Below are 16,709 nucleotides of genomic sequence, written 5' to 3'. Positions count from 1 at the left end.
GCATCTCCTCTAAAGCTAATCTAAGTAGAAAAAGCCTACATCATCTGCGATGTCCAACAACTCCATTGCATTTGTCTGTAAATGTGGTACTAGACTGAGTACCACACAGAGTCGAAGGGATATCACCAAAACATATGAGCTGAAGTAAGCCCCCCTGTCCCATTAGATATGACTCTGAAGAAAGAGATATCCAATTTGATTCTCCTCTGTCAGAGTGGTGCACTAGTGACTCAGTTCCAATCAAAATGATGAATCCCAGCACACACCAGAGATTGGGTTACCTCTTGGAATGATCCTTTTATTTATGTCCAGCTCAGAATGGCTGATCGCGTTCAATAAGAAAGCAAAACCCAGGGTGCATGGAGACAGAGAAAGATGGTCAGTATTGCCTTTTTATCTTGTATGCACTCTCGTCTTTTGTTGAGAGCATGCCAGTATTGTATTTGTTATACTGATGGGAGTTCGATGTTTATGTGCTTATGGATAGTATATATATCCAAACAACATTATACTGTACATATGCTGGGGCAGTGATGAATAATTGTAGGAATCGAAAGATGCCCTACAAAAGGTACTGTAGCTTTTATTACCTGCTGAAGGGTACCTGCTCAAGATGGTTTGACCACAATGCTCAACTTGATACTGTTTGGAGGCTCTTTTTTTTCTCTGACTTTGCACTGCTTTGCTCCTACAGTAGTTGTGACTTTGAAGTGACTGTTCACCTGTACAAGGGGTTCATAGAGACCTGTAGAAGGTATTCTTAGTGACCTGTAGCAGGTGTTCTCAGTGACCTGTAGGAGGGGTTCTTAGAGACCAGTAGGAGGGGTTCTTAGAGACCTGTAGGAGGGGTTCTTAGTGACCTGTAGGAGAGGTTCTTAGAGACCTGTAGGAGGGGTTCTTAGAGACCTGTAGGAGTCAGAGGGATTCTTAGTGACCTGTAGGAGGGGTTCTTAGAGACCTGTAGGAGGGGTTCTTAGAGACCTGTAGGAGTCAGAGGGATTCTTAGTGACCTGTAGGAGGGGTTCTTAGAGACCTGTAGGAGGGGTTCTCAATATCATTCAGTGGTGGTTTCACTAGCAATTGGACCTGAAGTGCCATGACCATGTTTGTGCAATGACATATATGGCTGATTGAATAGGGGTCTTCAGCAAAAGGTACACGAGTGTGTGTCCCATAGTAACGGGTCAAACCGAATTGGCTGAAATAGAACCAAGTAAAGATTTTGGTCTCCGGTTAGATCTTGAGCAATTTATCTTTCAGCCCACCAATGTCAATACCACTGTCACACTATGACCATTTTCATGGTTTAAGTGACCTCATAACAGTCTTAAGGAGGAGTAATAAGCTAGAATGAGATTTGCAATTACTACCGAGAGTTCAAGTCCCTACTTGGAACAGGCCAAAACTAGAAAAACCCAGACTCGACCATTATTATTGAGATGTGTCCCGGTGGAATTATATTGTATTCAATCTGATTACAAAGTGCATCTTGACTTCTCACGTTCTTTTCTTTGTGTAGCAGTACAGTATACTTCATGGTTTGTGGGTGATTTATACTGTATGATTCATGGGAGGAGGCAATCCATGTGTTGTGATTTACTAGCTTCCATTTACAAACCCTCAATGGTAAGGAGAGCCAGGGACAGCCAATGATAAGCACAACACATCAATCATCTTAACAGAAAGGTGCTGGATGAGGAGTTCAGTTATGGTGCATAAGCATATTCTGACAGTTGCTTTTATATTGAGAGGATAGTAGTAGCATGTTGGTGCTTGTGATTGCACTTGGTCTTTGCACTGTTTGTTAATCTCCACAAGGGAAATTGAGCCCTATATCATTCTAGAATTACCAAGGCACACTTCTCATGGTCTGGCTGAAGTGTTACTGTAGACTGCTGTATGTATTTGTTAATTAGTTGATTAACGCGCCACACTCACCACACTCACCACTCTGGTCTGACTCAGGATTTTACATGCAGCTCTCTTTTTAGAGAAGCAAACACTCGCAGGAGTTATATTTACTTGTTGCACTTCGAATTGGAATTCTCTCAGCACCCTCCTAGTCACTCTGGGGGTGCTGAGGTGTGACTTACTGTGTGGTGAAATGCATTCAACCGTTGTGGCCGAATTACTCTGAAAACGGAAATCTTTTGCCATCCAAGCAGCAGATCTCACCTCTGGGCGGCACTAGTTACCTGACATACCTGTTGTTCTGAGAAGGCTGTGTATGCCACACTCTTTGGCAGAAATGACTTGACTTAAATTGGGTGTCAGGATTTCCAGCATTGGTCTTGTACGTCTACTGAGGTTTTAACAAGGATTATCTCCTTTCAGAGACTCACAGTTGAAAAATACTCTTACACTCAGGTAACATTGTTATGTCCTGTTATACCTCTTACACTCAGGTGACATTGTTATGTCCTGTTATACCTCTTACACTCAGGTGACATTGTTATGTCCTGTTATACCTCTTTACAAGCACATCTCTCTCTCTATCTCTTCCCCAGGGGCTCAAACCCATGGATCACAATGGGCTCTCAGATCCTTATGTCAAACTGCACCTGCTGCCTGGGGCCAGTAAGGTACGTACCTACCTGTCTTTGTGCTCACATTACCTGTCACTCAAGTCATTGTCTTACGCCAGGTGTCGTCATTCTAGTGCGACCTGAATATCAGGTGACAGTGTTATCTGTCGTAAAACAATGTCATTCAAGTAATACTGCCCATTGAATCAAGTACTGCATAAGCCATGCCATCATTTAAGTAGCATATCAGATGGTGTCATGTCAAATCATCGTGAAATGATCTAACTATCATGCTCTGTGCAGCCATGATGTGGATATGGCTTTGCTTGAAGATTTATCTAACTGGCTGACCCATGTTGTGATTGTGACACATCATTTGTCACATCATAGTGACATGGGTTGCATTAATATCCCCTGCAGCCTGTTGTGCTTGTCATGTCATGCTCGTGACAGCAAAGATTGGGCTTTATGACAATAAGTTAAAGTAAAGACTTACAGTGATTAATTAATGAAGACACTAATGCCATTGAGCCATTACTCATTTCACATTCTGTCTGCGGTTATCAGACACTGGGGTGGGAGTTTAATCCTCGCTGATCTTGTCCACAGCAATAGATGATGTATGTCCATCCACAATCTCAAACTCCCCCAAGTTCATCACCCATTCTGTGCTGAGCCCTTATTTAATCACCAAACCCAAAGTCGTCTTTCACTGTTACGTATTGTGGCAGTTCAAGGGTTTAGAATCCTTCAATCAAATCCTTGTAGTGTAGTACTTGTGGATCAGGACAGTTCTTTTACTTGTCCGTTACCATCTCCCGGCCACAAATTGCTGTTGTCTTGCCATATTATAATTCATGTGGTCCCTCCGACTCCTGTGGCGAGGACTTCTCTGGTCTTGCCAACAATTCACTTAGAAGCTGCCAATAAGAGATGTCTAAATCAGATGGGTGTCCCCAACTGTTTGGGACTCCTTGACCTCCAAGGGAACTCTTCTTCAGACAGTTATTAGGTAATTGATTGTGCGTGGACGTGGGCATATGGAGTTGTTTCATTTGGGGGCTGATGTCACACCACCAACAAGGCAGCTGTGATGAGCCGCAGATGCACCTCACCCCTTGTTAATGAGCGGTCTGGAGAGATGTGCTGCCTGCCTCAGAATATCCTCAGAAAACATTTCTCACAGCAGTGCTCAGGGGTGTACTGTAGTGTCCCCTGAAGATCTGGCATCAGCTTGCCCTCCTCAAATCCCAATCTTCCTAATCAGCTGTTTCCAAAATGGCGGTTTGTGTCACAGTCTTTGGAGGTAGCGTAAGCTGCACTGTACCTTGCGCTGAGTGCAGTGCATGTCACTTATCCTGTGAATGGCCTAATAAGATGTTCTGGTTTGCATTCCTCTGGTTTTTATGTGGTATTTCAGATGTTTATCAGCTGCTGATTGAGGAAACCAATCAGCTAGGGCTTTGCTCCCTGTAATGTTCACATTAGGTGACTTGCAGTGAGAATCACTCCAGCAATGAAATAAATTCAGCCGCATCACATACTCCTAACTGTCCATGACTCACAAAACAATATCATCTTGTTCTTTAGTTCAACATTGTGCCTGGCTGAATGGCTCAGGAAAATGTACCTTGCAATGCAAGTGATGTGTCTCGTAAGCTCCATGGTTGGAGTTGCACAGTGTTACTGTGTGTTCCATTGCTTTTGATATTGTCTTTGAGTTTCTTGTGAAAGGGTCTACACAATACCTTTGGCATGCCCGTCATAAACATTATATAAGCACCCCTTCAACCTTGAGATGAATCTACTCTGTGTTTGATAATTAAAGGTACTGTACAACAGATTAAAGGGTTGAAAGTGAATAAATGGGCACACAGTAATTGTTTCTCACACATCCAACCGCACTCTTATCACATAGTGTTAGTGATCACAGGCTGATACTACAGAGGTATAAAATGATGTAAACCAGTTGGAGGAGTGATTCATCATCTATTCTTGCTGTTACTGCATCGACGCCAAGCAGCAGTCAGAATGATCCTACTCTGCTGATCCCAGAGATTCTGTTGGCATGTATTGATCACTTCAGTTTGAGGAATAATCAATAATCAAGTCACTCACACAGCCAGGTTGATGTATAGCTTGCTGTCATAGGTGATTCAAGGCATGTCTCATATAAGATGATAGTTAGTTATAGATTAGCACACTGTGGTCTGGCGTGGTCCAGTGGTCTAGCACCATGGCCTACTGTGCACACATACTGTATGTCCATGTCAGCATGGGTTAGAATCCGGCCCACGCCTTGCTGACATACCCTCTCCTCTTTACTGTCCTGTCTCTCTTAACTATGTCTATCCAGTGAAAAATAAAATTGTGGGACTGCCCCACGTAAAAAAAAAACAACCTAAGATTAGCACGCTTCCGCCACTAATGGATGATATAGAGCACAGGAAGACCAAAACCCACATGATCAACACCCTCATAATATAGTAGCTACAGTAGCTTCTTTTTCAAACATTTGTTTGTTCAACACACTGGAATTAATAATTGCCTTCTTATTAAGCTCCCAGCATGCTTTGATATGCCTATTGTTTTGTTTAATTGCAATCTGTCATTTGCATTCTGCCATTTGTGTTTGTGACAGGGTTTAATAATACGCAGTAATGTCCTTGCGCGTGCAGTTTTGTTCTGGCATTGAAGAATTGGCATGATAAATGAGAATGTGTTGTACTATATATAGTATATAGAGTTAAATGGCAGGGGGTGGACGTGATAAAATGTGGATGACACAATTCCATTCAAAATGGCTATTTTCTCCTCTTCTAATGCTGAGTTCTGTTGAATCGTGGAGGTGTCAGCCAATGACTAAGTGGAGGTCAGCTCAATATCCTTCTCTCTCCCACTGTCTCTCTCAGGCCAACAAGCTTCGCACCAAGACCCTGCGTAACACCCTCAATCCTGTCTGGAGCGAGACCCTGACCTACTACGGCATCACTGACGAGGATATGGTCCGCAAAACACTCAGGTAGTCTTGTCATCCTCCTCTACCTTAACCCCTGACCTTTACAGCTCATCATGGTACCGTCATTTCAGTGGTGTAGGGTCGCTACTTTCGTCACTCGGCTGAACAACATGTACAGTATACGCTTGTGTTCCTAAATCAATTTGCCATGATACCTACTGTCCTACAACCAGACTGTGCATATACACCACCCACAAATAGGTCAGCACAATCTTTAAAGGATAACCAAGCAGAAAAAGTCCAATATCCCAGTCTGTTTATCCACTCGTGCAGACTCTCTTTAATCTACTTTGAATGGAATAAGGGGCAGGATTGTGTGCATAATTCCGTCTGCGATCGATTGCACATATGAAAAGAGGTACTTGTTTCTCTACGAGGATCTTTGTTGCAGTGTTTATTCTGTTAGTGGGGGTTTAATCATGTTTATGAGAGTCTGCAATATCTTAGAGCTCTGGGATTTGTTACTTGTGACTTGCCAAGCATTTACCCTAAGACTGTTTGTGTAATTTAGTAGTGTTTCCCATTCCAAGGTCCAGCTGTTCTGGCTCAGGCTGACTTCTATCATAATTTGTACATGTTGTCAAACAAACGCCTCATATGTGTCAGTGTAATGAGATAGTAGATCAGGTGTTGTGAGGAGACTAACTGATAAATTACCATGAGTGAGGAACATTACGCAAAGGAATAAGATTGCCTCTGAACAGCTTTAGGTAGTGAGGCTGCAAACGAAGCCTCCTGACACGTGTGGCATTACAATTAACTGTCAATCACAGTTTTCTTTTTGTTCTGTAAATCAGTATATTATGATTTAAATGTTGCATTTGCCTCGTCATTATCAGCGCTGCCATGAGGGAGCATCAGTATTTGTTGAAATTTCAAACATTACGCACCCCCACCCTCCATCCCTCCTGAAACTCCACTGAACCTCTAGAAAATGATGAGTTCGGAAAAGCTTCCATGGGATTAAACAAGTCAATGAGTGACTGTGCATGATAATTCTGCCCACCATGGAGAGGTCATTTGGCCCATCAGCAGTTTCTAAGACACTAATGACTATAAACCCTTACTAAGAGCTAATTAGCTTCAAGTTGATTTATCAGTAGGGGCATTGCTAGTTTGGTAAAACCCTGAGGAACTAATTGGCAATCAATAATGACCATTTCCCTCCTTTTTCTGAGCCATTACTTACAACCTCATTGTGTGAGTGGTGTACACATTAGCAGAAGAATGGTTCGTCAGAGTCACTATGTTTCTCAAGAGTTGTATTTCATCCTATTCGTTAATCAGTATATTTCTTATTACTTACAAGTACCAAGCCGAGCCCAATGAGTAGACCAGAGCCACTTATCACACATCAGTTTTACTTTGCAAAAGACAGTTAGAGAAGGTCAATGGTTTTCTAATTTAATTTCAACCTGTAATGTAACTTGTGCAAACCAATCAGCTATTGATGGCCAACGTCGATAGCTCTCCTCATGAAGCCCCTGATGAGTTACGACTTTGTCACAAGACTGTTGTCAGCAGTATAGATTCAACCATAGATTACTTCAGAAGGAAGTGCATGATTCAGAAACTTGAAGGAAGGCAACGAGGTCGATATTGCTGTTTAGACCTTGGACCAAGCTCATTAGTACATAAGAAACTATATGCGTGGTAGGCCTCTCTGACTGTTGAAATGCATGGTAAGGAACCAACGCTGTAGGCCTACCACAGGGGAACCAACACTGTAGGCCTACCACAGGGGAACCAACGCTGTAGGCCTACCACAGGGGAACCAAGGCTGTAGGCCTAACACAGGGGAACCAACGCTGTAGGCCTACCACAGGGGAACCAACGCTGTAGGCCTACCACAGGGGAACCAAGGCTGTAGGCCTAACACAGGGGAACCAAGGCTGTAGGCCTAACACAGGGGAACCGGCCCTATAGGCCTACCACAGTCGTGCCCCAGAGGATTAAACTCTCTGGCACTACGCCTGGAAGGAAACCCTGTATTTGCACCGATGCTCATAGTGATAGTAATGATGATTGACATTTATAGGTTATTTGTTTTAATGAAGACATTGGCAATAAACAACATCCCCTCCCTCCCCAGTGCCCGCTCAATAAAGCTAGCCTCTGTATAAGCAGTGTTTCACCTCTCTAACATTATGTACATATATTTGCATTGTTGACAGGGCAATTAGCTTTAGCATTTGCATTTGACATAGCCGCCAGTTCTGTGTCGCACAGGGGTCCAGTCAATTTGGAGATAGTGTTGGGTCTTTTTCTCTCTCATATATACAAATGTATCACTGAAAGGTTTTATTTTAATTGAAATGGCACAGCACTACATAACCAGTGCTAATCATTCGGGGTAGGGGTGTATGAAGGTGTGTGATATCTTCAGAATGAGGTCAAATATATTCATGTTGACAAAGGCCTTCCAGACAAAACACACAGAGGTGCAGGCGAATTTGTCAGCATGTTGTGAACATTTGGGTTTGTGTGTGCATTTGTGTGTGTGTGTGTGTGTGTGTGTATGTGTGTATGTGTGTGTGTGAGAGAGAGAGAGAGAGAGATTGTGTGTGTGTGTGAGAGAGAGGGAGAAAGAGAAAAAGGAGAGACATTGAGAGATTGAAAGAGGGAAAGAATGAGACGTAGAGAGCGAGAGAATGTCTGTGTGTGTGAATGTAGTGTGTTGATTAGGGAGGGCCCACCTGATGATTCATGAGGCGTTCGCACCACAGCCTTCCTTTAGGCCATCTCTGCCTGTTGCCATGGAAACTGAAGTCTCCATTTGTCTGCCTTGCCTTCGGGGGCCTCTCTTGTCCTTCATGTAAATAAATACTAAACAATAAAAGATAACAGGACTGAAAGTCCAACCATGGGAAAACTAAACTTCCCTTCCCCAAGTATTGTTATAAATCTGTTTGCGCATTTTAGAATGCCCCAACTCTCCCTGGCACGTCGACTTCCACAAATCAAAGTCTCCCACGGCTCTGTGTTGATATTTGAGTGATGTAATAATCTTATTTTGCCAGGCTTTCACCTTCAAACCCAACAGCCCTGTTCTCGAAGCAGATTGGAAATTAAAAAAGGGGAACATAAAAGAAGGAGGGATTGCTGAGGTGATGCAGAGGGAGAGATGAAGGGCAGGAGGCACACTCCCCCACAGAGACCATTTTTTTTCTATATTAAAAGTAAATTAAATGTTTTTACCCCCAGTGTTTCACCTCTCGATCGTCTGCCCCTCAACCCCTCCCCACCCCAACCCCTCCACCCGAATCAAAGGTTCAAGCAGTTAGATCACCGGGAGACATCTTAGGAATCGATCTGCTTTGTGTATCGCATCATTTACACTAGAGAAAGCTGATGCATGTTGTAGATTGAGTTCAGCTGTTGCTAACGGCAGGTTAAGCAGGATGGCTTAAGGAAAGGAAGCAGAGTAACGTGTTTGATGGCCCTAGCAGCCTTATCTCAAATCCCCCATAACCCCTCCAAACCCCAATGGAATGGTAAGTAGGTCCTTGGAGGCCTCTGAGTGTTAGCCTGTTGGTGTCTCTGTTTTAGCTCTTACAGTATGTCACTTCCTACAGCACTGTACAACCTTTCTGTTGTACTGTGATTACAGAATTTGCCTTATCACTAAGTCGGCTTGCCTCAGTCTCCAGGGAGACATGGCCCATATTCACCCCCCCCCCCCCAGTAACCCTCAGGTCTTTCCCGCTCTAAACTTGAAAAGAAGGCCAGAACCCAAAACAACCTTTACAGAGGCAGGAAAAACAGTCTAGTGGCCTGGGGTGGTGCAGTGGTCTAGCACCACGGCCTAAAGTGCACACATACAGTATTCCCATATCAGAATACGTCGGATTCGAACCCATGCCCTGCTGACATACCCTCTCCTCCTTACTTCCGGTCTTTCTCTACTGTCTCTGTCCAATAAAAAATAAAAAAAATACAAAAGTGGGACTGCCCCACTCCAAAAAAATAACCTTAAAAAAATAAATAAATAAAAAGTCATGTGGGCATTTGTTATTTTTTGGGTCACACTCTATGTGTGACCTAGACGTGTTTAGGGAGAAAAGGTGACTGAACTGATATTTCACACAGGTTCATTTCTAGATCCCTGACCACTTCGATAATTCCAAGAACTCTCCCTCCCCATGTGTTAGATATGCATGAACATACCCTGTGTATTGAACATTGGCTGCTCAAATAGTGTTTGAGTAGCCAAGCCTTTACTTGCATTTCAGCCCTGAGAGACACACAACAAGAGGATAAAACAAAAACAAAAAAAAAACATTCTCATCATCAGACCCATCTTCATCTACACTGTTTGAGCCCTCAGACGGCTCCAGCCAGTTCAGTTTCTGCCCCAAACTCCACCATGCACTCCACTTGATTTACTTTGCCACGGGAAAACCGTGCAATGGGATTATGTCATCTTGTTTACAGATTTATCTGAACTGTCAACAGCGATGACAAGTGTGCCCGCTGCCTATTGATTTCCGTCAGAGTTACATCAGAGAGCGTAGTGCTCTCAGACTTGGGGTGTTTCATGTTTGTGGTCCCGACTGGTCGTTCATCAGTCTTGTATTGGCCGAGCGATCTCTGAGACCAACAACACATTAGCCTATTAGGGCAGACAATAGAAGATTATATCACAAATTATCATTCGATTCACTCTTGAATTGAGTTTGATTTTAAGCGACTCCAGGTTTTCTAGATAACAGCCTGCAATTCCTCAGGAACAGGTTATGCTGTGTGAGATTGAGTTAGATTATATAAACTCAGAGTATGGAGCGGGTAACAACCTGTGAAGTTTTACCTCATCACAATGTGGTTGTAGCATACTGCTATTACATAGTAATGAAGACACTATTTAATCTAAAGGGTTACCATTTTAACAGCGTAGAGATTATTTATTTCACTCCCACAATCCTAACTGTGAACAGGTTGAATGGTCTGAGGCTGACACTGTCACCTTTGAAGTAAGTGCGGGTACTCAATCAGGTACTAAGGTATGAGGTAGTTATTAAGGCAATGTCGATGTTAGTTTTAAGAGGCCTGTTGCATGCAGAGGCATATACCCACTCCTACCGTGGTGGAGAAATGAAGCGGGAGGCTCTGCTCCTTAAACCTATGATTAGACATGGAGGCTCTGCAGTCAGACTTTCTCACCACACACTTCATTAGCCTCAGCCTCCGTGGGTCAGCTGACAGCTGCCTCATTACACGCCATCGCTCCGCTCCTGTGTGTCTCACTAGTGTCCACAGTGAACATCAGAGTGGAGCTTTAATGGTGGGGTCGGTGAGGCACTGCACCCAGCTCTCAAAACTGCTAAGAGCAAGAAAGTTTTTAAGGAAAGACAGGGATGAGAGAGAGAGAGAGAGAGAACAGCCGGATACTCCAGTGTCTGTGACAACCCTCTTTGTGGCACCATTATCTGCCTGACTGCTCATCATTCAATGTTCTTCATTTGAAAAAGGAGCTCTCTTTTAACAATGTCTTTGGTGCAGAGTGACGTGCAGATTCTGCACTCAATCACTATTTTGTGGAATAGTGTAACTTGAGTGGGTTAATGTCAGGCTTCAGACTTTTTTCTCCTCCATTTCATAATGGAGGACTGTATTTCATTTTGTGTTTTGGGCCCTCCATAAAGAGTTGTCATTTGTGTTTCTATCCATGGCAAGAATCAAATCTGTATGGCCCTTAAACACACTATAATTATCTGCTGCTCAGTCACAGCCAAGGGATTGGAGTGTTTGCGCTCTGACCCTCAGTTCCTCCGATGATTCAGTTGTTATGTGCTGAGGATCATTTACATATTAATTGTCTCACAAAGATAAGCTTTTTTTAGCCCAGTTCTTTTTACAAGGAATTATAGATACGTAAGTGTATGTGTGCTAAACATAGGATTGTTGAGTAGCGGCTTTGTTTCAAGGTTTTGTTAAGCAGAGATTCGTATTCAACAAAGTAAACCCAAGGAGTGTTGGTGTTATTCATCTCCATGGTTTGTTAGATGCCTGCTGCTTTGGTGGAGAATGTTGCTTTTTAAGTTGGACTTCCTCATGCAGTCAAGGGTGTTTCGGAGGTCAAAATATGTTGAATGTCACATCTAGAATGTAGGCTTTTTATGTTAGTAGGTGGACTGCTAATTGCTTGTAGTACGTCTCTGTTTCATCTCTTTTCATCAATAGATTGTCTCCAGTGACCATTATGTTAATTGTGTTAGAATTGCAAATCGCATTGCTGTGTGTGTGCGTCCGTGTGTGTATGTGTGTGCATGTTTGGTGGGTGCATAGAGAGAGTATAAGAGGTGTGTGTGTGTGTGTGTGTGTGTGTGTGTGTGTGTGTGCGCGTGTTGGAGAGGGAGAAATAGAGAAGAGATGGTAATGGCTATTAAGAGGACATTGAAGTGAATAGGCTGAGGCATGAGTCCCTATTTAAAGAAATGGATTTCTCTTTTTGGTAATTTATTCTTGGTACAGAGAATCGAGGCACTCAACAGCTGACAGAGCAACAAACAGAGACATCACTGCAATCATCACCGTCGAGAGAGAAGACCAAACATGTACACACAAACCCACACTCTCTCTATCACACACACACACGTACAGACACAATAGCCTCAAGCGACAATCCCAGTCATATTAAACGTTCCTGGAACGAGACCGATTCATCGCCGCCCCTCAACCTTTGTTTTCCTCTCCACGCCCTGCTTGGGGGAACCTGTGTCGGCATTCAGGTTCCATCTAAAAGCCATGTCAGCCTGCTAGTGAAACTAGCCGAGTGTGTTTTGTAGACCTTGAGTTGTTGTTTAAATGAGTCGAAGTAAAACCTGAAGAGCTAGAGGGCCTTGTGAAACCATTAACTCACCAACTGCCAAAGAATTCCGGAACACTACGAATTCACCACCTAGAGTGCCAAGTGTTTTATGTGGTATTTACCTAGCAACAATACTTTGATTGGCTACAAAATGAAACATCATCATTTCAGCAACTTTATTCACCCTTAGCACTAAATGAGTTAAGTGGCTGTATGGGCTTTACAATAGCAGTGAGAGAACCCAACATATCACTGCTCTATAGGAATCATAGCAATGCATGTCGTGTCCTCTCAGATATACAACAGGAAATGTGCATCTTACTTATTTTGCATGTTGTACACCAGCATGGGCTAGAAACGGGAGGATCATGACATGAGGGGGACGGTCTTGAAATTAAAGGGCTTCTACAGAGAGGTGCCTGTAATATTCAGAGACGGAGAAAGTGGAATTGTAAGTGGGAGTCACAGCTGTGGCAGGGATCATGGATGGAGGGGCTGCCCCCTCGTTCCCTCAGGGCTGTCCATCGCTCCCTCCCGTCAGGCCATAATAGAGATGGATGAGGAGGGGCGTCCAGGAGCCTGGCGTGATGGGGAATGGGAGTGAGGGGAGCGGAGGAACGTGGGGCCCCTCTGCTTATCCTGTCACCGAGGAGGAGTGGAGAGCCGATGTGTGACAGCTGGATTAGCCGTACAGGGGAGAGAAGGCTGTGTGTCACCCTCTCTCTCTCTCTCTCTCCCTCATTCCCTCTATACAGTATATATCCCTCACTCTTTCTCTCCCCCTCCTTATCTCTCTCTCTCTCTCTCTCTCTCTCTCTCTCTCTACCCCTCCCATCACTACCACACTACCATATCTGACAGGCTGTAGGCAAGCTGGGAAGAGCTGGGCAGGCATGTTTCATTTGTGGTTGTCACATGTGGCAGGGATGGCAAGGGTATTGAAGATGGTATGGGTGTTGAGTAGAGAGCTCAGGTCTGACTTGACATGCACTGCAGCCATGTTTGGGTGTTTTTTTTTTATCTTTTGGACATGCTGTTGTTGTTGTTGTGACAGCATTTTTTATTATTGGACTTTTTGTGGGATTCCTTCAGTACAACCGGGCTGTTTTCCAAATGGTGGGCGCTATTCGCACCAGTCTCTGAAACAGAAACTAATGACCATGGTACAACATTCACACCTCTCAATCAAACCAAATGGAGGATTCCCATATCTACTGCTTGATTTGCATTGGTTAATACTCCATACCTGACCTCGTGTTTTTTATTCAGAGCTAAATAAAATCCTGTATTTTTCTATGGGGAGAGTCTCAATAGCCTCTTCTACGAACATGCGTTGATTATTCACCTCTTCTCTTGTTGTTTGAGCAGATCAGATAATAGGTAGGTCTAGATGTACACTGACTAGCTCACTGTTCCTCATCAATTACTGCAGCAAAACACTGTGTCATTTCTCTGATTGTCTGATAAAAGTGCATGTGCTCCTGAACATGAAATGAATTACATCGATACGGATCCGCACTGCGGTATCTGGGGTGTTTGTTTGCTTTGTTAATAACATGGAGTGACACTTTTCTGAATGAGATGTCAACTGGAACGGTGAGCTTATTGGACAAGAAGAAAGTGATTTGCGATTGTAGACCTCCAGTTTTGTTTTACCATCTAACTCAGCACTGCAGACTTGTTTCGGTTTTGAGCCTGTAAAACCGATCCATCTGAACGGTTTCACATGATGACGGGGATAATGATGGCGGTGTTCTCATTTGTATCAAATCAACACAAAACAAGGTCGCTGTAAACAAAGTCGTTGAGAACCATTGTGAAAAGGAAAAAAACACTCACTACTGCATACCAACAATCCCATGAGAGATGGTTAATAAAGTCAGCACCCAGTCGACAACTCATCATCAAGTAGTGATACACTGTCCACACTCCTGTGAAAGTGTTACCTAATCATGTTAACCTTGACAGAGCCAAATATTATGTTTCAGATTTTCCGCCAGAGCAATTGCGTACTGTAATTAAAAGTATACGACGATAGAAGTGTGTTAGTGGCTGAACCACTCGTTCCTTTTTTTCTGTTAATATTTGAATAGTTTCTGCTCAGGAAACCATCCCATTGAATATTCACATTCTTGCCATTTAGCAGGCACTCTTAAGGAGAGCAACTTAAATCAAATACTTGTTTATCAGCTAATTATTCAAATGGAATGGATGTCATGATATTCATTGTTTTCATATTTTGCTCTACTCTAATTCAAGATATTGAAAACTCTTCAGTCTTTCGGACTGAAATTCGATTGTTTTTGAAGAGACAACCAAATTGAAAATGAGAGAATGTCCGTACCTCCTGGATAAGCCATGAAACTGTCGTCTATCTGCCGGTCCGAATGCAATGTTCTGTTCATTTCATAACCTGAGTTTTTGCTACCAATTTAATTCAACAGTAACAACAGAGAATGAGAAAGACCTGTCTATATTCCCTGACAGCAATCCCATTTCCCTTCTAAATTACATTTCGAAATTTGCACCACCTGTCCATAGAATGCATTGGGAACTGTGTCGTGGAGGCACAATGTGCTGCTTGGGAATAGATTTGCCCCTCGTGAGTGGAATGTCATTACAATTTGTTGTACAAAGGGCTGTTACTCTCCACATCTTGGTTAATTAAACACACACAAAAAGAAAACTAATTTCACATTGCATAAGCTCAATGTAAATAGAAAGCATGTACAATATATAGATAGATAGATAGATAGATAGATAGATAGATAGATATACGCCATTTAGCTGACGCTTTTAACCAGCAACTTACATTGCAGTGAGTGCATACATTTTTCAGTATATATGGTCCTAGCGGGAATCGAACCCCCAACCTAAGCGTTGTTAGCACCATGCTCTACCAACTGAGCCACAGAGGACCAAAATAAGAGGACATTGGATGTGTGTACTGACTGTTCACATAAACACTATTCATGTTCACCACACAATGTTCAAAACATACTGTAACGACCCTGTGTACGGCCCGTTAGCAGCTCCGCCAAGGGAGTTAACTCTCTTGGTGTTGTGGCTAGCGCGGCCGGTTTGTAAGCGGAAGGTTGCGAGTTCGATACCCGCTTAAGGCAAGCTACTCTGCCCCGCCGTTCGTTACAATACTATAGTGATTGGAAATATGAACCTTTTCAGGTGTGAGTTGTATGGGCATACAGTACAGAGAATCGATTTTCATTTTAAACGTAATTACATGCTCAAGAGGAGAACAGGATAATTAACCCTAACCCTTATGAGAGAACTTGCCAATGAGGTTGAACAATAAGAGTTTTATGAAATACCCGTGTATGCAGTTATGGTGATTTTATTACTCATGGCATGGTGCACAATGTGACATGCTTTATCCATTTGTAACACAGTAGGAGCCATTGGAAGTAAAGGTTATTAACACATCCATAACTCCTCGCCCACACAGGTGGTTCATGGGTAGGATCAATGTACCAGGTCCTAGGTTAATGGAAAGTGTTACTAATATAATTATTGTTTTTCTTTGCTGCGTCAGCAGACTTGCCATATGCTTTTTTTCTTGGTCTGCCAGCTCTCAAATGCAATGAAGAATTCACACTTCCTCATGTATACTTCCCTATTAAATCATACCTGGCACTGGGTTTTTCAAGATAAGTAAAAGAAATAGAAAAATAAAATTAAAAAACACATGCTTATTGATTCAAACAGGCATTCGCAGTGAACAGGAATAATGTTATCTAATCACTTATCCCGGGTTTTGATTGAATGGGGGCCCAAGTCCCGTTCAGCTGAATTGCAGCCGCTGACCGTGTGACAGACTTTCAATATCTCAGCATTTCTACTCTCACCCACTGTCTCTCTATCCTTTCTGTATTTTATGTGTATTGTATGTGGTAACAGCAGCTATGTATCTTTTGATTGATCTGAATATGACTATGCTTCTTATCCTGCCAAAATCAGATTTTTTTAATATGTCTCCCTCTCTCGTTCCTGTACTCTGTTCCTCTCAGGATTTCAGTGTGTGACGAGGACAAGTTCCGTCACAATGAATTCATCGGAGAGACGCGCATCCCCCTAAAGAAACTCAAGCCCAATCAGACCAAGAACTTCTACAACTGCCTGGAGAAACAACTACCTGTGAGTTTCCATGTTGACCCTTTTCACATCTCCTCAGAAACATCCCCTTTGAAATCAGAATCACGGAGGCACTTTGAAAACAACATAATTTTGCCTGCACTGAAATAGAACATGTCGATTGTTCTATTTCCCTGCACAGGAAATAGCATTATTGCTTTGTGTTATAGTAAAAGGCTGCAATGTGTCTCTTTCCATAACACACAGA

General features: G+C 43.0%; 1 protein-coding gene across 5 annotated transcripts in view; it reads left to right on the top strand.

The window, feature by feature from the left end:
• The window catches only part of doc2b (double C2-like domains, beta), a 151,012-nt gene that overhangs the window by 120,787 nt on the left and 13,516 nt on the right, over positions 1–16,709 (top strand). For all 5 annotated transcript variants that reach the window (XM_083697528.1, XM_083697526.1, XM_083697527.1 and 2 more), the window contains 3 exons: positions 2,508–2,582; positions 5,438–5,547; positions 16,378–16,504. In XM_083697528.1, the coding sequence (XP_083553654.1) occupies positions 2,508–2,582; positions 5,438–5,547; positions 16,378–16,504 (312 nt within the window). The remainder of the gene's footprint in view (positions 1–2,507; positions 2,583–5,437; positions 5,548–16,377; positions 16,505–16,709) is intronic.

The sequence above is a fragment of the Argentina silus genome (genome assembly GCF_951799395.1).
Source record: "Argentina silus genome assembly, chromosome: 2".
In the NCBI taxonomy this organism is placed as follows: Eukaryota; Metazoa; Chordata; class Actinopteri; order Argentiniformes; family Argentinidae; genus Argentina; species Argentina silus.
The sequence above is the reverse complement of the archived record's forward strand: the minus strand, read 5'-3'. Positions and strand labels throughout refer to the sequence as shown.